This window comes from Penicillium angulare, assembly GCF_028827245.1.
Source record: "Penicillium angulare strain IBT 27051 chromosome Unknown utg000001l_segment0_segment0, whole genome shotgun sequence".
NCBI classification, from domain to species: Eukaryota; Fungi; Ascomycota; class Eurotiomycetes; order Eurotiales; family Aspergillaceae; genus Penicillium; species Penicillium angulare.
In genome coordinates, this window is record NW_026623160.1 from 3,045,180 (window position 1) to 3,069,900 (window position 24,721).

General features: G+C 46.0%; 9 protein-coding genes across 9 annotated transcripts; 5 read left to right on the forward strand and 4 right to left on the reverse strand.

Annotated features, from left to right (window-relative positions):
* Positions 1-2,620: 2,620 nt before the first annotated feature.
* N7478_001075 (uncharacterized protein) lies at positions 2,621-3,288 on the forward strand (the record flags this gene model as incomplete). The annotated part of the gene is made up of 2 exons (XM_056917290.1): positions 2,621-3,250; positions 3,271-3,288. The coding sequence occupies 2 exons, from the start codon at positions 2,621-2,623 to the stop codon at positions 3,286-3,288; spliced, it is 648 nt and encodes a 215-aa protein (XP_056785170.1).
* Positions 3,289-4,841: 1,553 nt separating this feature from the next.
* On the forward strand, positions 4,842-6,847 carry sit2 (putative siderochrome-iron transporter; the record flags this gene model as incomplete). Its single annotated transcript, XM_056917291.1, has 3 exons — positions 4,842-5,179; positions 5,243-5,856; positions 5,907-6,847. The coding sequence occupies 3 exons, from the start codon at positions 4,842-4,844 to the stop codon at positions 6,845-6,847; spliced, it is 1,893 nt and encodes a 630-aa protein (XP_056785171.1).
* A 909-nt stretch (positions 6,848-7,756) lies between these two features.
* On the forward strand, positions 7,757-10,188 carry N7478_001077 (GH92 family glycosyl hydrolase; the record flags this gene model as incomplete). The annotated part of the gene is made up of 2 exons (XM_056917292.1): positions 7,757-9,534; positions 9,585-10,188. The coding sequence occupies 2 exons, from the start codon at positions 7,757-7,759 to the stop codon at positions 10,186-10,188; spliced, it is 2,382 nt and encodes a 793-aa protein (XP_056785172.1).
* A 568-nt stretch (positions 10,189-10,756) lies between these two features.
* Positions 10,757-11,696, forward strand: N7478_001078 (flavin-linked sulfhydryl oxidase ERV2; the record flags this gene model as incomplete). The annotated part of the gene is made up of 4 exons (XM_056917293.1): positions 10,757-10,977; positions 11,061-11,189; positions 11,301-11,609; positions 11,681-11,696. 4 exons carry the CDS (start codon positions 10,757-10,759, stop codon positions 11,694-11,696), a joined length of 675 nt encoding a protein of 224 aa, XP_056785173.1.
* Positions 11,697-13,510: 1,814 nt separating this feature from the next.
* Positions 13,511-15,419, forward strand: N7478_001079 (LYAR-type C2HC zinc finger protein; the record flags this gene model as incomplete). Its single annotated transcript, XM_056917294.1, has 3 exons — positions 13,511-13,531; positions 13,626-13,748; positions 13,929-15,419. 3 exons carry the CDS (start codon positions 13,511-13,513, stop codon positions 15,417-15,419), a joined length of 1,635 nt encoding a protein of 544 aa, XP_056785174.1.
* Positions 15,420-15,834: 415 nt separating this feature from the next.
* Positions 15,835-16,413, reverse strand: N7478_001080 (uncharacterized protein; the record flags this gene model as incomplete). Its single annotated transcript, XM_056917295.1, has 2 exons — positions 15,835-16,285; positions 16,379-16,413. 2 exons carry the CDS (start codon positions 16,411-16,413, stop codon positions 15,835-15,837), a joined length of 486 nt encoding a protein of 161 aa, XP_056785175.1.
* Positions 16,414-18,752: 2,339 nt separating this feature from the next.
* Positions 18,753-19,539, reverse strand: N7478_001081 (LITAF-like zinc ribbon domain-containing protein; the record flags this gene model as incomplete). Its single annotated transcript, XM_056917296.1, has 4 exons — positions 18,753-18,887; positions 18,993-19,023; positions 19,078-19,335; positions 19,409-19,539. 4 exons carry the CDS (start codon positions 19,537-19,539, stop codon positions 18,753-18,755), a joined length of 555 nt encoding a protein of 184 aa, XP_056785176.1.
* A 1,278-nt stretch (positions 19,540-20,817) lies between these two features.
* Positions 20,818-21,969, reverse strand: N7478_001082 (substrate-binding domain of hmg-CoA reductase; the record flags this gene model as incomplete). Its single annotated transcript, XM_056917297.1, has 1 exon — positions 20,818-21,969. The coding sequence occupies one exon, from the start codon at positions 21,967-21,969 to the stop codon at positions 20,818-20,820; it is 1,152 nt and encodes a 383-aa protein (XP_056785177.1).
* Positions 21,970-22,709: 740 nt separating this feature from the next.
* Positions 22,710-23,614, reverse strand: N7478_001083 (uncharacterized protein; the record flags this gene model as incomplete). Its single annotated transcript, XM_056917298.1, has 4 exons — positions 22,710-22,823; positions 22,901-23,377; positions 23,462-23,503; positions 23,561-23,614. The coding sequence occupies 4 exons, from the start codon at positions 23,612-23,614 to the stop codon at positions 22,710-22,712; spliced, it is 687 nt and encodes a 228-aa protein (XP_056785178.1).
* Between the last annotated feature and the right edge of the window lie 1,107 nt (positions 23,615-24,721).

Genomic DNA, 24,721 nt, shown 5'->3' on the forward strand with positions numbered 1-24,721 from the left:
ATCAAGCAATTTTCCCCAGCCCTACGCCGATCCCCATATCATGTAGAACACGTTGATTCCTGAATGTGTCTTGGGGTCTTGGTATGAATACCTAATTTAACGATAACTGATAAGGATTGGGCTGGTGGCCACCCTTCTCCACTCGGTTCCGCCCCACGTAGTAAACAAAGAAGTGATTCGCTGGCCTAGACAAGTTTGTTAATCCCCGCCGTGGCGGTTGCTCAATCCCACTAATCAATTTGCCCACCCGACCATTCTTGCACGATTTCGATATAATGCAAGTTCGGTTTCTGGTGGTGGAAAGAGAAAGAGAAAGCATAGTAAATAAAATACACAACTGTATAAAAAATTGATGAAGAAAAAAAAAAAAAAAAAAAGCCTTGCCCATGGGGAGTTTCGATCTCCCGACATCCCAGAGGCATATATGTTCCGGTTAGGGAAACCATACATAAGCTGGACGCGTTAACCACTTCGCTACACGGGCAAAAGGTTACCCGGATTCTAAATTTGCTTTACATAAGCTGGGGTATTTTTCCTACATGAAAATGCGAGTGTTCTCGCATTTTACAACTCTAGTACTTCTAAAAATTAGCCTCGAAGTGGTACCTAGCACTGTCCCATATAGAGAGCTAGATGACTTCAACCTTGGAAGTTGATGGCTTCAAATGTAGAGTCCTCGACATTTTGAACATATGAATATTTGAAGCTGGGCCGAAACAGGACACGATATGATTGGCTGGGCGGTGTGGGTGACTGCAGTGAGCATCGTGGAGCAACGACGATGATGAAGACTACAAAGAGCCTCTGAAAAAAAGAAACCCTCCATGCCAGGGATGAAATATTCGAGCATTTCATAATTATTCTCCGACTCGATTTTCCGAGACCTCCACTGGTAGTACCCATCATATTGCATTATGTTCCAAGGACTCCTTGACCAACAGACGTCGCATCAACGCACCCGCATTGCCCGTGACTCGTGTTTTCGCAAGAGGGTGTGCGAAAGAGGGTGAGATTTCAAAATTGACATCTCATTAGGAGGTCTCAGTCAATTCTGACAACTGCCAGATAAACTGTTACCGCGATAGTCTTCCATGCGAGTGGTGTACACAGCATGGCCTGCAGTGTACATTTGACCGAACCCACCGTGGGAATAAGGCCCCTTCGGCCGGTAGGCACGTGTAAGTGCCGATAAGATGGTTTACAAGGCTAAGCGTCAGGAAGAGAGACTAATCATTCAATTCACAGGGCAGTATTCTCTCTGAATGAACCCACTTTCCCCGTGGATGACCGCATAAGTGCGTTTCAATCGAGGAATACCAAGGCGCTTCATTCTCCCCAAGCAGCAGCCTAATCACATGCGGAACTTCTGAAAACTGTTCGCGAACTGGATGACGCGCTTTATGACTGGTACAAAAGCCTACAACTGCCAGATGATCCCTCCGCCTTTCCTGCTCAAGGTGTCATGACCTGGGAAGAAGCTTTCGGATCCTCATTTTTGCTGCTTATGCAGTATCAATACTGCATTATTGCCATTCATCAGATGAGTACAGGGTGCGCGGCATAAGTTGCCGATCCAAGCAGCAAGGCCTTGGGAATCAAGCTGGGCTTAGAGGTTGCGGCTAACGCAAGCCGTGCTATGCTTCAACACTTCTTCGGTGCAAGGGCCGTATTTCAACTAGGTGGATTCTGGTAAACCCATTTATTATTCTTGATACCGCTCCTTTTGTGCACAGAATGAAGAAATGTTGGCTGATAATGTAATTGAACATCGTAGGTTCGCGATGTTTTAGGTCCTGACGGGTGCGATGAAAAACTTCTGTCAAGTATTAAAAGAACCGACAAATCCACAAACTGAAAAAGACTTCAGACTTCTTGATCAGATTTCAGAGCAATTCTTTTTTGCAGCAGGATCACACGCGCTTTCCAACTTGTCTGGTGGCGTTTCCTCGAGAGTTCGTGGCAGAATTAAGCCGGCTTGCTTGATGTGCCACATTGAAAGGAAGGGAAAATATGACTTGATGGGTTTTTGTGCTAAGATGATTGGCATATATTTCCTATAAAGCTTTGCATGTGAAATGGTGAGAACTTATCAAATTATCTAATCGTTTCCCCCGTCAGGAGAACTTGAAGACTCACCTACTCCCAATAGTATATTCTGCTTTTGTTTCCCTCAAAAGCCAAGTTCCCGAGGCCCGAGCCCGTCGTCTTACTATCAGTTCCTTTATTTTCCGTATATCTCTGCTATCTATCAATCCACCAGAACTATAATATAAGAACTACTACCATACTAACAACAAGATAAGTTAATGGGTGAGCAAAATGACATAATGTTGCCAGTCCTGTCCATTTCAGACGTGTACATCATTCATATGTTTGCTCGTAACACAACTTTTTTTGGAAATGATGAGTCATTGCTTTCACAATAACACTTGAACCCTTTTAGACCTTCCTCAATTCCAATCCAAGGCTGCTACCTAGGTGTTTACATATTTCCGGTCCCAAGCATATACACAAAGTTTATCTCTCGGCCCAGAATAAGTATCTACTATCAAAGGCATTTTTCATCACTACAGTACACATTTTCGTCGTTCGTCGTTCGTCTAGCATATTCCTTACATCTATGGCTGTCGGAATCTCAAGCCTCCCTATCGAACTGCGAGTTCTTATCTTGCGACAACTATGGAATATCGGCGACCTCTCTGCCGCTATTGAAAGCGGTCCGTCACTGGCAGAGGCTTTCACGAATAGCGGTGACACAACCGTGGCAAAGGTGCTACAAAATGAGATTGATTCTCGTCTTTGGCCTCTTGCCATAATCATATGGCACATTCGGACATCGAGAAGAAAATATGTCATTTTTGACGGGGGCGATATGTGGAAAGTCCTACAAGACTGTCACAATACCTATGATACCAGTTCCGCATGGGAAGTACTTTGTTGCGTGGGTCTGAGCGAAGCAAATGAACATTTCCACAATCTCAATCAAGCTGTGCAGTACTTCACTACCGACTTTCTCTCCCGAGCTGGTAGGTACTTGTCAGTGGGAACCTGCGGTGAACTGCCTATACCCACTGCGAGTGAAATTTACCGCGTCGAGCGCAGCTTTTACTATCTTGAACTTTTCTGTTTGCTGTGGGGAAGTGGCAAAAGAATGAGCGCAGATTGGCATTTGGAAGTTTCGCGGGGTTTGGCCATCGAGTTGGATCCTTGGATGAATGAGCAGATTGCTTGTGTACGAGTATGCTTTAAGGTATATTTCTATTGGTACAGTATCAACGAAACAAATAAAACAAACCGCGGAAACCTATGGCTAAAACACTCTGACTTATTAGTGCTCGGGGGTATGGCAACCGATGGAATAGACCTTGGACCCAGAGCAATTGAATCGCTGCCCAAGCTGTCTCCAACGGGCAGAAGCAAGGACTTTTGGGTGGGTTCTCTCAGCGGCATTCCTTCCGATGCTATGGTGCTCTCTGAGCTATTACTAAATCAACACCATTGCCTCAGGTATCATGGGGGCTCCAATATCTCTACAAACTCACAAAATGTTCAAATGATACGGATCTGCGCTTCGTGGTACATGGAAAGCAAAGCAAGGAGGGCTCGTTTGTTCTTCGCTCGGCCCTGGAGGAACTCAATTGGAATTATTATTGCGAGAATCCTTTGGATGACCCGGGTTACATGGATAATCAGCGAACGATGAATGAAGATGATTCAAGTCCAGATCCAGCTAAGGTGTGGTGCTCTATCCATTCTGCTGATAATGGCGAACAGTTTGTCCTCGGTGGATTATACCGACCTCCGCCAGGCAGGTTATGTTGTGTGGGATGCCACCCGGAGATCTCAGATTGATATGTTTTGCCAACGCAATGGTATTGGTAAGAGGGCGTCGATATCAGTATCCTTACCATGATTAGAATGCTTGAATCCTTTTAATCAGTTAGTTTCAAAGTCGCTTACTGCTAGTTCTCCCGACTTGCTTTCGTAGAATATACTCGTAAAGATCAAGTCTTCATCGGGTAAGCAGAGATCAGAGTGAGTCTGGGGTGAATGCTGCTGAAAGTCTGCAAATGCCCGTTGTCCAATTCGTATACTATGGCGAGTCGGTGTAAGTAGCCTCAACTAGCTCCCAGACTCAAGCTTTCCCAATTTTTGAATAGAGACCTCTCTCAATTAGCATAGATCAAGTAATACATGATGCGACAGCCAAAATCCCACCCCGATACATAAGATGATAGATCCCATAAAGCTTTATTCCAACATTAAATTGGATGGAAATGTGCAACATAGAAACAAGCAAAATCGCGGGTGCCATGTGGATAGCTACCCGCAACTATTCATCATCGATCTTAAAAATTGACCTGAGCGACTCCGCAAACGGTATGCCGTGTTGGGCAGGGTCACAATTGCGACGCCGAAGGGATGGAAGTGCGCTAGTCCCGATATGGTAGCTACCCGGATCCCACCAATCATACGATCGAACCGGCATTAGTGGATCTGACGTGGGCCCACGCCTGGGATTTCTGATTGGCCAGGTTACAGTTATCTGATGGAGCCTGTTGCTTATCTGATTCAGACTCTCACCACTGGGTCGTACCTGCCAAAGCTCGTGAGGGAAATCGACATCTGGCGTCGTGCAGACTCGGTTAACTGCCCGGTACCTTGGTGGAAATCCTTTCGAAAGTCTCTCACCTTTTTTCAGGGTCTTCTGATCTCCCCAAGTCGTCATAAACTTGTTTGAGTGCTGGTTTTCTTCATCTTCATTGTTCGCATACCTAGTGGATCGACTACCGTGCTAGTTCCATCTTGGCTTAGCGCAGATCATAGCCATCCCTGCGATCATGGGCATCTTCGAGGCCATTCGTGGCCGCAACGATGATGGGCGATTCACGCGGGCACTGGTTGATCAGCAGGCAGTCTTCGAAGCGGAGGATAAAAATGCCCAAACCGCCACCTCAACTGCCAATAATGCGGGGGAATCTGCAACTGAAGACGATGAGCAGCGTGGGCCCACGCACAACTCCGAGACTTCATATGGGCTTCACGGAATCGAAGACGATGCAAAGGAAGCCGGTCGCAATCCCACCCAAGTGACTGACCAAGCTGGACTGGGTCAACAAAAGGCTGAAGCAGCAGCTCTTGTTTGGAGCCGTCCGGCTGTTTTCGCGATTTATGCATGGTAAGAGTGTCTAGTAATACATTATCGAGACTTCATTTGACTGACCCCAAATTCTCTTGACAGGGTCTGGGTTTGCTTTTTCATGCTCGCTCTTCACTCCTCGATCGGCAGCAACCTCATCAATTACGTTTTCTCTGATTTTTCGTTGGCACCACAAGTCTCCACATCATACATACTTGCTACCATCATCGGTGGTGTTCTTAAGCTGCCTCTGGCTAAAACACTGCAGCTCTGGGGGCGTGCTGAGGCGCTCCTCTTTTCGACGACTATCTACATTGTCGGTATGATTATCTTAGCAGCGAGCAAGGGTGCCAGTTCATTTGCTGCTGGGTATGTTCTTTATTGGATTGGATACAACTGCATTTATCTGATCCTGGACATCTTCGTGGCCGACACCTCTGGAATGCGTTCTCGGGCATTTGCATTCGCCTTCGCATCGACACCATTCATCTGCACTGCATTCACTGGACCCCTCGCAGCCACGGCAATTCGGAAAAATGCTGGATGGAGATGGGGCTACGGAGCTTTTTGCATCATACAACCGTTTGTGATCTGTCCTCTTGCAATCGTATTCAAGTTCTACGAGAGGAAGGCAGTTAGAATGGGGGTGTGGGAGCGTAGATCAAGTGGACGCACAAGAATGCAATCCATCACCCATTATATCCATGAATTCGATGGTAAGTTGCGCACATTCTTCTTCTCGGCTGCTCATACTGATTGATCTTAGTGGTTGGTGCGCTCTTGCTTATGGCTGCCTGGGTATTGTTTCTCCTCCCATTCAGTCTGGCCCAGTATGGCAAGACCCAGTACAAAAGCGCTGGATTCATTTCAATGGTGATCATCGGTTTCTGTATGCTGTTTGTTTTTGCGGCATGGGAGAGATGGGGCGCCCGAACTCACTTCGTTCGATACGAGTTGCTACGAAAGCCTACGATTATCGGTGCTTGCGCCTGCTCTGCGATCCTTTATTTCAGCTTCTATCTTTGGGATCAATTCTTTTTCAACTTTGTTTCCATCAATTACAACCTTGACTCGACCATGGCAGGATACATGATCCAAATTTACAATGTCGGCTCATGCTTCTGGTCCCCCATTCTCGGCCTCTTCATCTGGTGGACTCGAAGGTTCAAATATGTTTGTTTATTCTTCGGTGTTCCGTTGATGCTTCTAGGATCTGGATTAATGATCCACTTCCGAGGAAATAGCCATGACATTGGCTACCTGATCATGTCCCAAATTTTCGTCGCCTTTGCCGGTGGGACCTTGGTGATTGGGGAGGATATGGCCGCTATGGCTGGCGGAGGACGAGAAGGCACACCAATCATGCTAGCCTTGATTGGCCTATTCTCTAACCTGGGCGGTGCTTTCGGATACGCTGTCTGCTCCGCGATTTACAACAATGTTTTCGTGAAGACACTCAGAGATAGGCTCCCCCAAGAACTCAAGGCCAATGCGACCCAGATTTACACCGGTGGCATAGCCCTTCAGCTTACGTTGCCTGTTGGCTCTCCAGAACGCGATGCCGTTGATTATGCTTGGGAATACTCCCAAAAGATGAATTGCATTACTTCCACTTGTATACTGGCATTGCTCATTCCAGCCGTTGCGATGTGGAAGAATTACGATGTTGGCAAGAAGTCAAACAAGGGTACCATGGCATTCACCTAAATTCCCATCAAAACGGCGAGTGACGACTTTTCCTTATGATTTTCGGGGCACTTGTATCATGATTTTTAACTCCTTTCATGCCCCCTCCCAGCAAGACAAAATGTTTGAAGCGGGCTTTAAACAGTTGTTTATGGGAACTAAGAGGATGATGACCTACTCTATTGCATCTTCCGATAGCAAAATCCAAAATATGAGCATCCTATCACTCACAGAAATGATATGGCCTTAATGATATTCAAATCGTTCCTTGTAGTCTGACCTCGGTTTCATTCTACCTGGATTGCCGTAAGAATATTTCCCTCGTCTTGAAGAAAGATGAAAATTAAAATTTCAAATTCACCACGCTAAGGTTAGTACTACATATGGGGGGACCATAAGAGACATCACAAAGTTGAGCTTCAAATCTACTGGCTTAAGGAAAATTATCAATAAATAGTTGATTTTCTTTCCTTGTCTTTTGAAACAAGTTTACTAGTCTAATCACAATTATCTGTAAAGGATAATTATTCATTTGCCTTTCTGATTATCTTTCTAACTGTCTTTCTAACCATGTAGAGCTCACATTGCAGATATTGGTATACTAGATGGCACAGGCTAATATAAGGCCAAGGGGGCATTTTCCCGCTGGCCGCTATGGTCCCCGTACACACTAAAGAGAGGAGGCGCGAGCTACATACCCCGCACACTGGGCAGTGACCCTGTATCCCACTTACTAACGCTGCAGGGATGTTCCGCATGTCGATCATATAAACAATGCGACCCTGCAATCTAAAATGGCAACATTCCATTTCTTAGCCAATGCATTGCGACTTCCTTCAAATCCCAAAAATAATTTCAACCAACCCAGAGAGACACACTGACGCGGCAAACATATGATCTCAAACAACATTCCACGTGAATTGAAGAGTCATGTTTCGTCCGCAAGTGAATCTTATAACATGTATATCCATCCTACAACTTCTGCACCCATCTTCAGCCACACAAGATGATCTTCATTACGTCGACCCCCTCATCGGTTCAACGAATGGTGGGAACGTCTTCGCAGGTGCAAGTCTTCCATATGGTCTTGCAAAGGCGGTTGCAGACGTAGACGGTCAAAATACAGGTGGCTTCTCGACAGATGGAAGCAATGTCACCGGTTTCTCGCATATGCATGATAGTGGCACAGGCGGAAACCCGTCTATGGGACAGTTTCCTTTGTTCCCGCAGTATTGTCCTGACAACGCGGTCGATAACTGCAAGTTTCTCAAGACAGCACGCGCAGAGCACTACGTAAATGATTCAGTTATTGCGCGCCCGGGCTACTTCTCTTTGGAGTTGGAGAGTGGAATCAAGGCAGAGATGACGGCTGCAAGACGGACTGCCCTTTACCGGTTCACTTTTCCTGAGAAAAAAACTGAGAATGGTTCGCTGTTGGACCCCTTGATTGGGATCGATCTTACAGATCTGTGGGATAGCCGACAGAACGCGAGTATTAGCATTGATCATGACTCTGGACGGATAATGGGAAATGGGACGTTCTTGCCTAGCTTCGGTGCAGGTTCTTACAAGGCTTATTTCTGTGCTGATTTTGCGGGCGCCACCGCTCCTAGTGACAGCGGAATTTGGGTAAATGACCGCGCTGGATCCGAACCTAAAGAACTATTTGTTACCCGTGGGTTTAATAATTTTTATCTCCAGGCTGGAGGCTTTATCAGCTTTCCCAGGCCGGATGACGGCGTCATTACTGCAAGGGTTGGAGTGAGCTATATCAGCTCCGATCAAGCATGTTCAAATGCGGAAACAGAGATATCCGACCCTGTGAATGACTTCCAGAAGATGAGAGAGGCGGCCGAAGACGCATGGAGCGAAAAGCTCAGCCCCATCAAGGTAACCGCCGGGGGAGCCAGCGATAGCATGTTAAGCGCTTTTTGGAGTGGTATTTATCGGACCATGCTTTCACCTCAAGACTTGACGGGCGAAAACCCATTATGGGAGAGCAATGAGCCGTATTTCGATTCGTTCTATTGTCTGTGGGATGCCTTCCGGGCGCAACACCCGTTTCTCACTATATTGGACCCTCAAGCTCAGTCAAAAATGGTCCGCAGCCTACTTGATACGTTCAAACATGAAGGATGGCTGCCAGATTGTCGCATGAGTCTTTGCAAGGGTTGGACTCAGGGAGGATCGAATGCGGATGTGGTGATTGCAGATGCATACGTTAAGAATCTGACTGGCATCGACTGGGAGCTTGCTTACAAGGCACTGCTTAAAGACGCGGAAAATGAGCCACTGGAATGGTCCTACGAAGGGCGAGGAGGTCTTCAGAGCTGGAAGCGCCTGAATTATATCCCGTACCTAGACTTTGACTACCTGGGATTTGGAACGAACTCACGCAGCATCTCGCGTACAGTGGAATATGCGTACAATGATTACACTATTTCAGTGGTGGGCAAAGGTCTCGGAAAGAGCGACTATACTACTTATCTTTCTCGTTCAATGAACTGGGAAAACTTGTTCAAGAAGAACCAAGCCTCACATTTAGAAAATGGAACGGACACAGGCTTTACAGGCTTCTTCCAACCAAAATATCTCAATGGGACTTGGGGCTTCCAGGATCCAATCGCTTGCAGTGCCCTGGCTTCTTTCTGCTCATTGACCTCAAATCCCTCTGAGACATTTGAATCAAGTATTTGGGAATACCAGTTGTAAGTCCCCGTGCGCTATTCTAGAATGCAAGTCATTAACATTTTACTAGCTATGTTCCTCACGATATGGCATCTTTGATCAAGTTGCTTGGGGGAGCAGATTCATTCGTCTCGCGATTAGACTATTTCCACAAATCAGGATTAGCTGACATCGGCAATGAACCTGTTTTTTTGACTGTGTATGATTACCATTATGCTGGTCGACCCGGTTTGTCCGCCGAACGGGCCCACTGGTATATACCACGAACTTTCAACGCTTCTGAAAATGGTCTTCCCGGAAACGATGATTCCGGTGCAATGGGCTCATTTCTTGCATGGAGCATGATGGGTCTATTCCCAAATCCTGGACAGAATGTCTATCTCATAATTCCTCCATTCTTTGAGTCAATCGATATCACTCATCCGGAGACCAATCAGACCGCGACAATCCGCAGCATCAACTTTGACCCCTCATACAAAAATATCTATATTCAAAGTGCCAAGCTCGACGGAGAACCATATACGAAGAATTGGATCGGCCACGAGTTTTTCACTCAGGGTATGACGCTGGAATTGACGCTTGGGGACCAAGAAAGCGACTGGGGCACAAGCAAGGAGGATTTGCCTCCAAGTCTGAGCGACTCGCTTGTACAAGATGAGATGCGTCATGCATGAATACGGAATTAGCTTCTAGGTATTATGTGCATTGTGCATGGTCATCCAATTAACAAAGTCAATTCGTGGCGGTCTGTTGAACTCTTTTTATAAGCTGCCACTCGGGCCTTCTTATCCTACGGAGAATATCCGATGTGGGTCGTTGATAATGTATGCGTACATGTAGTCAGTGGCCGTGAAATCGCGAACCATGATCAGCACTAAATTGGCTTAGATATCACAAAATTTCGCAAACAAATCATTTGTTTGTGCTGGAGCTGTAAATTATTTATTACCCAGTAGACATAATTAATCAAGCAAGATGTAAACTACCCAGGTGGTGAACAATGACTGGATCCTTGAAAGCCTCGGGGGTTAACTAGATCCTGACTAAGCGCCTGCCGCGACACGTGGATTAAGACTCCCTTCTTTGAAGCTTTTCTGTTCATTCTGCACTCATCGTTCTGCAGATTACTAGGCTGAACCTTCTTTCTTCTATTCGGCCAAGAAACACTGTGCCTATACCTTTCCATTTGGTTGTGGTGACGTCCAGCGAAACCTCGCGCAATTCCCCACTATTCACCCTGCCATGGCTAGCCGGCAAATCACACGGCGCATCGTGATCAGCGCCGCGATCTCAATACTTCTAGTATTCTTCCTATTCATCCGACCACAAGGCCCGCCGAGTCCTGCTATCCGAGCACCGGGACACATAACACATGCCTCGTCATCCGCACCGGGGGTCACCATCCAGCAGGACCTGCTGAAAGGGGCGGTCGTGATGCCGAAGCTAGGGAACGAAACAGTCAAGTAAGAAAGGGCACCAATGAGCGCTTTGATATTCATCAATGAGCCATGCTGACCGATGGGCCTGTGGCCGATCATCTTTACAGAGCTGAATTAGGACGTGCAACATGGAAATACTTCCACACTGTCATGGCGCGATTCCCCGAGAAACCTACACAAGATGAACAGGACGCCCTACGTTCATACATCCACCTATTCGCCCGCCTCTACCCTTGGTGAGATCACAAACCCCCGCATTTTTCTCGTTTGATAAGGCCTTTTCTTGCCTTTCCCGCCACACCCGTGCGACGGTTAATAAAGTAAATGAGGGGCTGACCGTGCAACAGCGGCGAATGCGCTGAGCATTTCCAGGGACATCTGAACAAGTACCCGCCACAGGTATCTTCGAGGAAAGCTGCTGCAGGATGGGCATGCTTCGTTCACAACGAGGTCAATGCGATGCTCGAGAAGCCCGAGTTCGACTGTAGTAAGCTTGGTTCGTTTTACGATTGCGGCTGTGCCGAGGATGAAAATGAAGAGGGTGGCGAGGAGCTTTCTGAGTCTAAGGACGGGCACTCGGCTGCGACCCGTGCAGATGAGCAGGGTAGTGCCTTGGATGCGCACGATCATTTGGCCGTGGAAATCTCAAAGGAAGCGTTAGTTCATTCTGATATCCGGTTGGCGGACGCGCTAGTCTATAGTGAATCATACTGACCCGACGAATCAGGACTACTCGTGGCTAATGGACTTGTATTCGCCTGAGGGTGGATCCGACTCTACACCCTCCTTCATGACAAGAAAAAAAAGAAAAAGACGAAAACCGAAAACAGTCACTACTTCAGTGTCGATCTTGCATGGCGTTCATGGCAAGTGTGCCCCCCCTCAAGCTTATGGTGGAGCTGGTCTCTTATTCTGTACATTACTTGTGCTTTGACGATATCTTTATATATACCCTTTCTGCATGGCGCATGGCGTTGAAGGCCCGAGGCGACGATCCTTGAGCAGAACATCGATAATATATACCCACCTCAGTATATCTGACGTAGACGCATTCGAGTATTGACACCCGCCTTCTGAGCAGTAGTGTGTACACAGCAAAGCATAGACAGGGATTCCGCCTGCCGATCGCCGGGTCTCCCCACGGGTGCATGACCCGAACGCTCGCGCGGCCAGGATCACCCCGATCCGGTGATCGTAAGTATTTTCTTTTGCGCATGACCTGCCGTCGAGTCCAGACTTAGCACGAAAATAGCCACACTTGTTTCTCAAGGTTCCATCGAGGATACATTCCGTAGCACACATTATAGACTTGTTTTGCTTCTTAACCATCCTGTAGAAATCCCGATTCATCAGCGACGATCGCGCGAGGCGACGTCGGCATGTCGCATCCTCGTGATATTGAGATATCCCGTTGCCCTAGTAGCTAGTTGCATATAGCTGAAAGTTTATATGGCGCCCATTTCAAGAAGAGGAAGAGAAGGAACTTCAGAGATCATTGCTCATAATTTATGGAATAAATTTGAAGTTTGAACCTTGGATCATAACTCTATACATTTGAAGCGCATTCGGTATTTATTCATGGGCCTTCCAAGCAAGGCTCTGGCATTTCCAAATATATCATCTGCATAAGTTTCTGAATCCTGGGCCCAAGTTAGAATATACTTATTGAATTCCAGATAGTACGGATGACTTCAGTCTTCAACCAAAAATAGCGGGGCTTACTGGAGGAGGGGTGGGTTATACGGGGGCTATCATAATGTAAGTGCCTTCAGCTGATAACAAATGAAAACGACTGGTCTCCTGACAAGCCCCCTTGATGACCTACAGAGCAGCCAACCATCCCACCGCGATCGTCTATGGGCACGGGGATCGCCCAGTCGGAGTTTGGTCTAGTGTCTTTAGCGTCGCGCGCACAAGAGCGTCGCGTTCAGGCGCGATATGAAACATGACGGAAGAAAGGGGTGTTATTTTGGCTTTATGATCCCGGGTACCCCGGACTCGTGGGAGAGTCAGGGGCTTATGGATGACGAGAGTCGATACATCCAATGACTATATATTGCGAACTAGGCCTCAAGATTCAGGAGACCCTTTTTCGCACTTTTCCTGCTTGAAATCCAGTCCCCCCACATACTTGGCTGCGATAAGAAGAGCCCACTTCTTATCTTCTTATCCTCATTATCGGCTTATCGGCTTATCCACCTCTTTATCCATTATCGATAAACTATACCTAATCCAGTCTAGTATAATTACTAGATCGAGACTAGCGCCCGTCCACGCGCCTTACTTTTCGACGCGCAAAAAAAGAAGAAAAAGCGCTTTCGCTTTCCAACGCAACTCGGCAACTGGGCGCTTCAGTTGTTGTATTCTCCTTTTTCCAGAGGATACTTGTCTTTGCTTTTACTCGTCCTACCTTTGGATTCCTTAACAACTGGAATTTACTCGTCAATTCTACTTTCGCTTTCTCCCTTGGCTCCCTTGTGCCTTGTTAAACCTATAGCCACTTGAACCGACTTTGCGCTAGCGCTTGATACGTCCCTGGCGGGGTTATTTATACATCATGGTGTCTTTCTCCTGTGAGGTAAGTGGGAGTATTACTCGGTCACATTGGCAATTCCCTCTATCTTAGGGTAGGTCATAAGAAAAGTACTCGGCTTACTGATAATATTGCGCAGGCCTGCGGCGATGTCCTAACTAAGAAGAAACTCGATCCCCACCGCGGCCAATGTCGAGGTGCCTCCTACACCTGCATTGATTGCATGGTCCACTTCTACGGAACCGAGTATAGAAGCCATACGGTACGTCCTGGCCGATTGTCCCGTCTGTCGCATTATTGCGGACATCCCTTTGCGATTCGCGCGCAACCCTCATCCTAAGAGGATTGCACTTCTTTTCTTCTATTCGTCCTCGAGTCTCCCGCATATTATTCTTCCACTCTTACCCAATGATTCTATACTGACAATATATTGTTCTCTTAGTCGTGTATGACCGAGGATCAAAAGTACCAAGGTGCGCTGTACAAAGAGAAGCCAGCCAAGGGCCAAAAGAAGGGTCAAAACACCCCAAACAACAAGAACGCAAACGGCAAACCCAATGCGCGCCACCAGCAACCCCGTGTGGAAGATGCATCTGAGTCTGACCATGTCAAATTCGCCGAGGCTCCGCCCCCACCGGCACCTACTCCCCCACCTGCTGGCGAGGCCAAACCCACGGCTGACAGTATGGCCAAAGCCGAAAAGCCCGTGAATGTGTTTGATTACCTGGTGACGGATGAAACACCCAATGCATCCAAGGCCTCACTTGCCGGTCCCAAGGAGCAGATGACCATGGTCGCTGAGGCTCGCTCTTTGTTCGAACCCAGTACTGCGCTAGCCCAGCTGAATGCGAAATCTGACGATGAAGGTAATTACGATATTGCCTACGAAGAAAACGGCTTTTCTTATGGCGCCGACCCTATCCCCCTCACCCTATATCCCAACAATGTCCCTAATTATTCGACAGAGTTCGTTACTCCAGCACCTAAGAAGAGAAAGGATCGCCGCAAGGAGGAGAAGCGTGCCTCTGGCTCTGTTAGCGAGAAGAAGCGTAAGCGCGGACAAGAAGAGAGCTTCAATAGCCCGCAGCAGGAAATTGATACTCCTATGATGGATGCTCCATCAAGTGTTATTAACAATGCTGGCACTCCGATCCTCAACCACTCCGGTCTCACTGGCGGCTTGAATCGAATGATGCGCTCACCCTCTCACGAAATCGATGATACCCCAGCTCACGGTTCCCGCACCTACCAGGACGCCTCTTCCCCAATCAAGCGCAGTAAGCGCAACGGCAAAGAAATTCATGGCAACGGTGACCCCGGCCTGGGAATTTCGATCAAAAATCGTGCCGAGCGCCTAGTGTCCTCCATGTTCGGAGGCACCGGCTCTGTAGCATCGGCTAGCAGTGGGGGCAACGAGCAGGGTACACGTGCTATTGTTCGAACCCGCCGCGGCAGTGAGTCCAGTGGCGACATGCGGCTGGAGGTTCGCAAGAAGAAATCCCACCGTTCGCGCACTGCATCCGACAACCACACCGAGTCTCGCAAGTCGAAGCGTAAGAGCTCCAACCCCGCAGACGTCGATCGACCAACTCGCCGCCTTAAGCAAGCCGACGAGTCGCCCCAGCGTGATAGTCGCCAGGTCACTGTATACAGACATTCCAAGCCTCCCGCCCGGGCCGATGATGTCCTCCAACGTGATATGGCGGATCACTTCCTCTCCCTCGTTTCTCGCGATAGTGAGCGTGGCTGTTCTTTCCACAAGGCCCTGAAGCGTTTTCATCGCGATTTTGTTGATGAGTATGATTTCCATGACGATCGAGAAAATGGACAGAACAGTGCTAACAGTGACCTTCGCAGGGAGGATGAAAGAGATCTCTGGCGTGGACTGCGTCTGCGACGCAATGACCGTGGAGAAATTGTCGTATTTGCTTAAAAAGTGAGTCACTTGGGAGGAATATCAACATGACTACTTTATTTTCTCGGAGAAAATCGGGGTTTTACGAGTTTGAATGGTTTGGGTTTTTTGCATAGCGTTTTACTGCTATATCACTTGTTAGTCTTATAATGTCGGTGGGATCCTCATGCATCTATACTGTTGGATCTGCCCATATGAATGCCAAAATTGCATTAATGTCTACATGGATTTGTTTCAGGTGAACCTGAAACATCATTCTTTCAAAAAGATAGCTTCATAAACAGAAATAGAATTTTTTTTCAAGAAAAAAAAAGAAAAGTCTAACACTGCCCATGTATTCGTTCTGAGACCAACAAAATATCTGGCAAGACCACCTGAATACTCTCACGCTCCGTTGGTCCTTTCGTGAGCCATATGACAGCGTAAGGCATTTTCATTTATCCAAATAAAGATGGACATAGTCCATCACTTTGTCTAAAGTACGACTGAACTCAAAGTGCCTTTCCTGCAAATACTTTAGTTCCATGAGTAGGTATTCTCGCATCGTCTGATCAGCAATGCCACCGCACCATGCCTTTACTAACGTGGCCTCAATATGTGGCTGGATTTCGGATCGCAATGTGTAGGCCTCCCCCATATACTCATAGAACGACTTGTTTCCCTGAGATAGTCGTTGAAGCGAGGCTACCGTCCCAGCTCCACCTTTCTTAAACCACATCGTCAATGGAAACTGAAGAATCAGATCCTTGGCCAGCGTCTCGAATTGATTACTTGTGAGCTCGGCCACAAATTCGGCCGCGCGATCCTTCACTCCGCTTCTCAATGTAGCTACCTGTGCCCTGTTACGCTCTTCGGGACTCAAGCTGATCCCACTCCATGTAAGCCTGCAGAGAGTGACGAAGTCGTCAGCTCGTTAGCCCGGTAGGGCGGAGAACGTAGGATAAGGATAGAGACAGGGATAGGGATAGGGAAGAGACATTTCGCGTTCTTTCACGGGTTTCACGCCTGGCATAGTCAATAAACCTCAAATGGCTTTTTCGTGAGATCAGGGCTATTACCGGGAAACAATGGATTGGATACAGGTGATTGTAACGTTGGATGCAAGCGCTATGAGTTTCTGGTCCAGTGGTTGGGTATCTGAATGGGGTGGCGGGATGTAAGAGGAAGCAGAAGAAGAGAATCGGAGGCATCGTTTGTTCTTTCGTATCATACTCATCCCTCTTATATGCCATTTCATTTATCATGCCCTTCAAATGCCCCACCTTGTATCACCAAGCAACCTTTATAAACAGCAGTCACAGTATCTACGACAGGCACTGAGGAAAAGATGAGTTCTTTACACACCACGTTACAGCGTTTGAGTCTTCAAAGCAATATAACAAGAGCATTAACACTGGAGAAACTACTTAATGAGTTTCTGGCAATGATACTGATGTCCCTTCCCACCCAAGACCAGATTTGCTTCGCGCTGAGCTGCAAACGCGCTTTGGAATACTTCTGCGCTCTTCTCAAAATACAAGGTACGCAGCTTTCCAAGTTGCTTCCACGTGAGAATTAGTCTGCCCTTTGTGTAAACGCGAAGAAACTGCCAATGAATCAACTGCTACTTAATCTCCAGAATGAGCGTTGGGAGTACTGCAGCGATTATTGAATTCTGCACCCGCGCGCTAAATGGGGCTGGGCCAGGCTTCTATCAGCAAAAACGGCATATTGTGCTAAGTGCCACATAATTGGCGAGCAAGGATGCTGTTCTCAGTCAACAGAAGAAATTTGTCTTTGTCCTTGCCTTTCTATGACAGCTCGGGATAAGCTGCATTTATTGCAAGCATGCAAAATATTCCGAGATAATCAAAAAGAGGACGACTAATTCCCGATCTGCTGGGATATGGCATTTCTGTGCATTTCTGTGCATTCAAGGATAATGAACATATGCATGTCTATATTGAAACCAACGGCTGGCTTCACCCGGACAATGACAATTTACGAATGGGCAGTACATTCAAGTTCAGAAGTCACTATAAAGGCACAAAAAACTAAAACTAGCTTTCCTTGTGTACACAATGATAAAATTGATGTTGGAGACTGGCTTGAAAAGCTCTTCCAAGAAGGTGGTTCGGATTTCCTAAAAGGGCAGAGAGCTCATCGTTGCGATTCTGGCTCCTTTTCTTTTTACTCCAAAGTTGATCCAAAATATTTCTGATTTCTTTTGAGAGAGATTCGGGCACTGATGACCGAAAGATAAATAGATGAAATTCTTCTAAGCTGGCCGACCATATGGATCTTAGGGATAATAGGGGCCTTTGAGTTCTTTCTCTTGTGTTACATGATTCTGTTTTCTCCTTCATAATATCCATTGGAAGTTGACATTTTATAAATGCGAATTGAATTTTGTTTGATTGCTCACCTCGAATTTGCACTGGATATTCTTTGAAACGATGACAGTGCGACGGGTACAAACAGTTGACCTCGATTAGTAGGAGGTTTATACTAGTACTTGCCCAGGCAGCTGGATGATCCATAAAGTACCAATCGATACAGCTAAATTTCTCGCCACTTCACAAAATGTTAAGTGCTGTCTGTAGAATTGTTTGCAAATATAGTTGGAAATTTACTGGAAAGACTAGCAATCTTAATAATACCTCCTGTAATGCGGGCTCTATATAGAATTACTATGGATAATCATTCCCTTTGAATCGCCGTTCAACAACTTGAAGTTATTGTATATAATAGTAGTCTGGCTAAAACGAAATTACTGCTTAGTACAAAGAGTGTATTTATGGATTATAAATTCTACTTGACTGGAGGTATATATACTATTTTTGAACTTCCAAGGTTTGAAGAACCTACGTTCGAATATTTCAAGTTCTTAACGAGTAGTAGCGAATCATGATCATGATGTTGCTACTAGTACTTGAGCTATGCACATGTGCCTGTAGCAACATCATAGTAAGTCAATAATATCAAGGGGTGCATAGTAATTATTGTTCTTATCGTACTAGAAGTGGCGTTTACTATGTAATTCCCAATCTACAACGCTCTATACCGCGGCCTTGAAAATACGAAGATATACTATCTAGTAGATAAATACCGTATCTCGGACAACTTGAACACTTTGGAACTTGAGGTAATTTGAGTACCTAGTAATGTGTAGAGATAGTATCTCAAGGCGGCTTATTGAGACATATTAGTAGTATTATTCTGGTACTATTCTAGGATATACGGAACAAATGCTGAGGAATAAGCCACCAGAACAGACAGTAATATAATGCTAAACTTCGCGAGTAGCACAGCAAACAGCAAACAGGAACAGCGACAATGCACCTCAATAGATCCGAGAAATGGAATAATCTATTAAGTAGCCTTTCCTGATGTCTGTTGGGCTTGGGGTTGTTGGGGTTGGGCCGGTTGACCCTGAGAAGTCTGATTCTCTGCAGGTGGATGCTTTGAAGCTACCATCTGCTTAGCTACAGGTTGTACCGCATATGTCTGTCCGTTATGTGGTTTATGCGCAACTTTATTGTTGCAGTTGGTACAAAAGTGAATAGTATCATGACACATTCCTGTTGCTGAAGGCACACATACAAGACATACGCAGACAAGACAACAAAGCAACGCGGCCAACCTGCAAGTATATCAGTATGCATATTGAAATTATTATGATGGGTTAATGTCTTACATGGTAGTACTGGAGTCTGCCCCCTTAACTCGAGTCAATGCTCTCCGTTCGCAAAATGGACAATCAATCCATGCGGGGACTTCTCCTAGGAGGTTTAATGGTGTCACCGTGGCAACAGGAGCAGTTGGTTTAGCCTCCATTGGAGCAGTTCCCCTTGGTTGAGATTCCGTGATTTTAGTCTCGGATGGTTGGTTCCCAGAGGTATCGGCGTTTGGAGTATAAGCTGGTGCTGGTTCGGTGATCGCTTCGCCAGTTGTGCTGATAATGGTAAGTAATTATGCATTGGTGCGTGGTATCGGGTTCAAGCTTCAAAACTTAAAAAGAGACATACCCGACTGGATTTGGTGTTTGTTCTGTGTCATGAACAGCACTTGGGCTAGCACGAATTTCTGAGCTAAATTCAACAGGTGCACTAGTTGTGCCTGTCTCAAGTGGGCCTGGGTTAGACTGAGAAGACTCCATTCTGCGACTCAAAACGTTGAACTGGATTTGACAAAATATTTTGAGCAGTCGTGAAAAGGTGCTCTGGACACAGCTTTTATTTGGCAGAATGGACCCCTTATTTGCAATAGAAGAAGAATCTAGTTGCCAAGAGGAACTTGAGTCACAGTAGCGAGTTGGATACCACCTAGGCAACTTCTAATTTAGAATCTTGGAATACATATGCATTACAATTACCCAATTATACGGGTATTGAACTGCGAGCCAATTATAACAGAGGCTAGCATGTAGCGCATGCAAGTTCTGTTTAGTTCAAATGACAATCGAGGGTCCTACACACCATGCCAAGTCAACTGCCTATCATAATAAAACAATTTGTCCACATACGAGGCTACATGTGGGGCAGTCAGCCCCGAAACCCCATGGCCCTCTTTTGAGCCTCACTTTTCGAAAAGAAAAATGCGGGCTGCCCTCCAGATGACCTCCTTCTTGATACAACGAGCCTCAGACACAAGGAAGACAGCATACTTTACTAAAAGGGCTATTTGATCTCGGACAGGACTTTCAGACACGAATCTTTGCTCATACCATGACATCTGAAATGAGCCACGTCTACTGATTGAGTCCAATTATAACCACAGACGGGCAACTTACACTGTACATGATAATCAATCTCATTTTAAATGCTCGAAGTTGACGGTTCAATTAGCCTACGTATGTGCATTCTATTTTTAACCTTGTAAACCTCATTTCCAGAGAGGGTGATCTTTTCCACTTTTGAAACCGGCCCCCGAGCCCTTGGCCCCCTCACATTATGTCCCTGCACTATTATTACTAGTACATGAACGTCCCCAGGCAATGGCCCGCTTGCTACTGGCAGTGCTTCCGAGGCCGCTCGACGATATATTGACTTTATGGTACCTCCCCTAAATAATGCCATGTAATATCGGCGTACTCTGGTCGTAAGAAGGCCTGAACTCCCAAGGTGTCCACAAGCCTTAGCCTCAACAGGTTCGCACAAGATGTCCCACTTCTTCCTCTGTCGACTGGGTTGCCTAGAAATTCATAGGCTATATTTTTCACTGTTTTTATTGGAAGTGGACTATGAGTAGAACCATGGGTTTGGTCCGAAGCTTAGACAACGCAAGTTTGACGTTCCAATATTTCTTCAGCTTTGTCCTAAGAGCTCTCGTCTCGAATAATCTTCACAAAATCAATTTAGTTTAGTTGAGATCAAACATATGAAAGTACATTGAAAAAGTCACGGTTCCTCCTACCTCCTACCACCAATCTTAAGCTTCAGAGGTTGGGCCTAGGCAGAGAGTCCACACCCCGCGCAAGTCTGCCATGGCTCTCTGAGAACGTATTGTTCGTAAGAGCAGCGCCTGTGCTGATATCCAATGCAAGAGCGAATGAAGCAATCAATCCCGCCAACTGGCCTTTCTTGCCCGGTCCGGCACATTTCATCAACTTCAAGCAAGCCTGCTGGGACTCATAGCCTGTCCCTCCACCAATGGTCCCCACTGGCAACGAGGGACAGTATAATGAGAATTTAAGATCTTTTGTCGCGTAGTCATATTCAGGAACGAGATGTGTCCAGCTTGCCTCCGCAACACTCGCGGCGTCCTGACCAGTGGCAATAAATATTGCAGCAATAATATTTGCTGTATTTCCGTTATCTCCAAATTGGCCGTTGCGGATTCCTCCTTCTTTCCAGATGTTGCACATGGTGTATAGGCTGGATGAAGTGCATCCGAGGACACTTTCACAAACTTGGTTTGAGAGGGAACCCCATGTAATTACTTCGACCCCTCTACAGTTTTTCACACTGCCCCAGGACGGCTTTTTGTCCGAGGCCAGTTGACCTTCGATCATAAAATGCTTCACCTTATGCTTTCCGCCTCGCAGTGACTCTCTTAGTTCATCACAGGCTTTCTGTGTTGCAATGGTAACCATGTTTTGTCCAGAAGCATCGCCGCAATGATAGCTGATGAACAAGTGCACACTTGATCCAATGATATGTGGAGTCATCATTTGAAATTTCAGGTGCCGGCTTGTAGATTCGGCATCTTTTGCGAACTGTTCCTGGATGTTAGGAATAAATCTCGCAAAATCGATAGCTTCTTTTGGGGTTTCAAAGGTGAATACAGGAGCGCGAGACATGCTGTCACCGATGATCTCAAACTTGAGCCCCCCACAAAGATTGAATGCTTTGCATCCCCGAGAGCAACTTGCTACTAAAGCAGCCTCGGTGGTTGCTAGAGGGGCAAAAATATGCCCAAGCGGGAGATCGGGGCCAGTAACCAGCAAGGGACCTGTAATTCCTAACGGCACTTTGACAAATCCAACGCAATTTTCAACCCGGATGTGTGAAATATCCCCGGCATCACCTACTACAGGATTGAGCTCAGAGAGCAAAGGTCGAAACAATTTGTTGTATGAAGGACCCATTGGGCAGAGTTATGTCTATAGAAATGAATATCTGAGTGCCGAAATATGACAGATTAGTATATTGGATCATGAATCAACCTTATTTGAGACGCGAGAGTTGGAAGTACTAACATGTTCAGTTGATTCTGGAATTTGATACGGACCGGTAGGGCAGCCAGATGAGTGTATTGCTTTTCTTCTGTCACGAACGACCTTGAATTTCCTGGATATAACTAGATTAATATACCCCGTAGATAAATCCAGATTTGATCTACTAAGATCGACAGGCGGATTGACTCGGGAACAATGCGCATGACACTGCCTTCACATTTTGCCTTCTTAGACTAAAAATGTTTCAAGTAAGGCGTAACTTTATACAATACTGCACATGTAGACCGCGTTTCTTCTTTTCAGCTCTTCCAAGTTCTAATAAGAGATGCTCCATGAGAGCCATCATTGATTTCGGCGCTACACTCGTACTGCTCAAGAACACATTTTGTGATATAAAAACAAACATCCTACTAAAAGCCTTCGAGGTTTCGAACCGCATAAATAGTAGGAAGCTTCAAATTCAGGAATAAGATTGATTGGAATGATAAAGTGGCGTATGTTTGTAGTCAGTTAAGGTGTAAGAAAAGATATGGGAGATCCATACCAGGGAAGGAAACCTAATTATAAAGGGTCACGAGCTGCTCCCAAGGTTCTGGTTTTTAGTGGTGGCGAGAATAATTATTCCGCATGTACCTAGTAAGCTATGCATGCTATCTAATAAAGTCGTAAACTAGTCGCGCATAAACATGCTTTCCTTCCGCAGATGTGACAACCACTCTACGAGTAAAGCACCGATTCCCGTTTATCATTTCAAACCCCCAAGTCTATTGTAATCAACTGTTATCAGCAATTCTTTTATTAAAACAGCCTTTATAAGCTAGAAAAAGAATCGACTACTCACCTGTTCTGCTTCCCAACCTGAATGTATACTCCTCTCAAAGGTATGTACCCACAATCCCCGACCCCGCGTCTTGCGTTGCCCGCTGTGGATTCCCTCAACAAGGAACCCTCCAAAATGAGTAAACAGCTCACGATCTTCGAAAGTAATTTCACCACTCAAAAATTTCACCAAATCTGAGCCTAGTGACTTGGTTTGTACTCCAAGCTCCGGTTTCACAAGGCCAACATTCTCCGCTTCAGAAGAACCTTGCACAAAGCAACTCTGGGACGTTACAGTCCCGAAGATATAATCCGAGTGGTACCTCACTTCCCCATTTAGAACGCGCTTTTCAGTAGTTGAGGCTAGTTTACCGATTGGTGAGGTCTGTAAGAATTCGATCGTAGTGATGGGCTCAGGTTCGTTGGTGTGAGATGTGGATATTTTGAGGCAAATGTCTGTGAGGGCTACAGCCTTGCGCAACAACCAGTTTATTCCTTGCTATATTCAATTAGTTTCGCATTGTTCTGGTCTTCATCGTGCGCCACTGAGTGGCAGGGGATTCAAAGATAGCCAGGCACGTACCAACTTGAAGATGGGGTCTATCTCAGTTGACAGCTTTTTATTCTGCGGCCAAATTCTTAGTTATTTTCTAGTCAAATTTGATGGATGACTTGTTCGTACCAAAATCCAATTCCCATTGAGTTTATCAATAGTGATTTCGCAAGGAGTGGCCATAATTGCATATTTGATCCACCCAGAAGTAAACGTAGAGCAAGAAGAAGGTATCCTGGCCGAAGGTTGTCTGATGATGGCTATATGGGCGAAAGGATTAATAGAAAGTATCAGTAACTTGAACAACCCTGCGGTCATATGTACGTGGTAAACAAAACAGTACTCAAGTGGTCCTTAATATAGCCAAAGCTCCTGGAATATCCTGAAATATCCTGGCGGAAACAGAGACTCATTGACCGATAATCGGAGTTTTATCTGATTTTTGCTGGCACATATATAGATACCAATGGATATTACATATACCTCTTCGTTATTTTCGAGGCCTAGAGAATATTTGGTCAGCGGTAATACATATGACAGCCCGTATTAGTTTTCTTCTGGCTCCCTGCACCGGTAGATCGTCAACAGCGAGTGCGAAGATGGCCTTGGTGACAGCTTGGTAGCCATTAACAGGGGAAAAGCCCATGAAATCGCTTGGCTATATAAAAATGTGTAGTCCATTTAGTGCGTGATGCCATGGTTCAAACTTCGATAGCATATACTAGGCTTGTGATTGCATCCATGATGATCATCGCGGTACTTCGAGTGCATTCCAGGGCTATGGGTCTGTAAGGGGGAGCAGGTTGATGTTACATCCGCAAAGATTACTATGTAGCTTCTTCCAGAGTGCAGAGTGCTGGGTACATGGAATGATGTTGTTAGTAGCAAGAGAAGGTCGACTCGATACAATGATGTAGAGATCTTTGATCGCCTTTCCTTCTATGGGGGCCCAGATTTGCAGGCTTATTTTGTTTGCATATCACGTAGTATATGTGCAATTCATTATTAGTACAAATGCTCTCTCATTTCATGAAAAGCTCCGCAGAAGATATGCTTGTTTGTTATGCGATATCTGACAGGACAAAAATGTATTCCTTTCTTGCTTTTTTATTCTCTTTGATGGGGCGCTAAGGGTCGACCTCCCTTGAAATCCGCATGTTGCAAAAGAAAGACTTGGAATTTGACGTCGCAAGGATGGTTATCAAAACACTTGCTTGTACCTCGGCTAAGTTCTCCGATTCTTCGACATGTTTTTATCCTTGGATAGGAGATGAATACCACAAATGACTC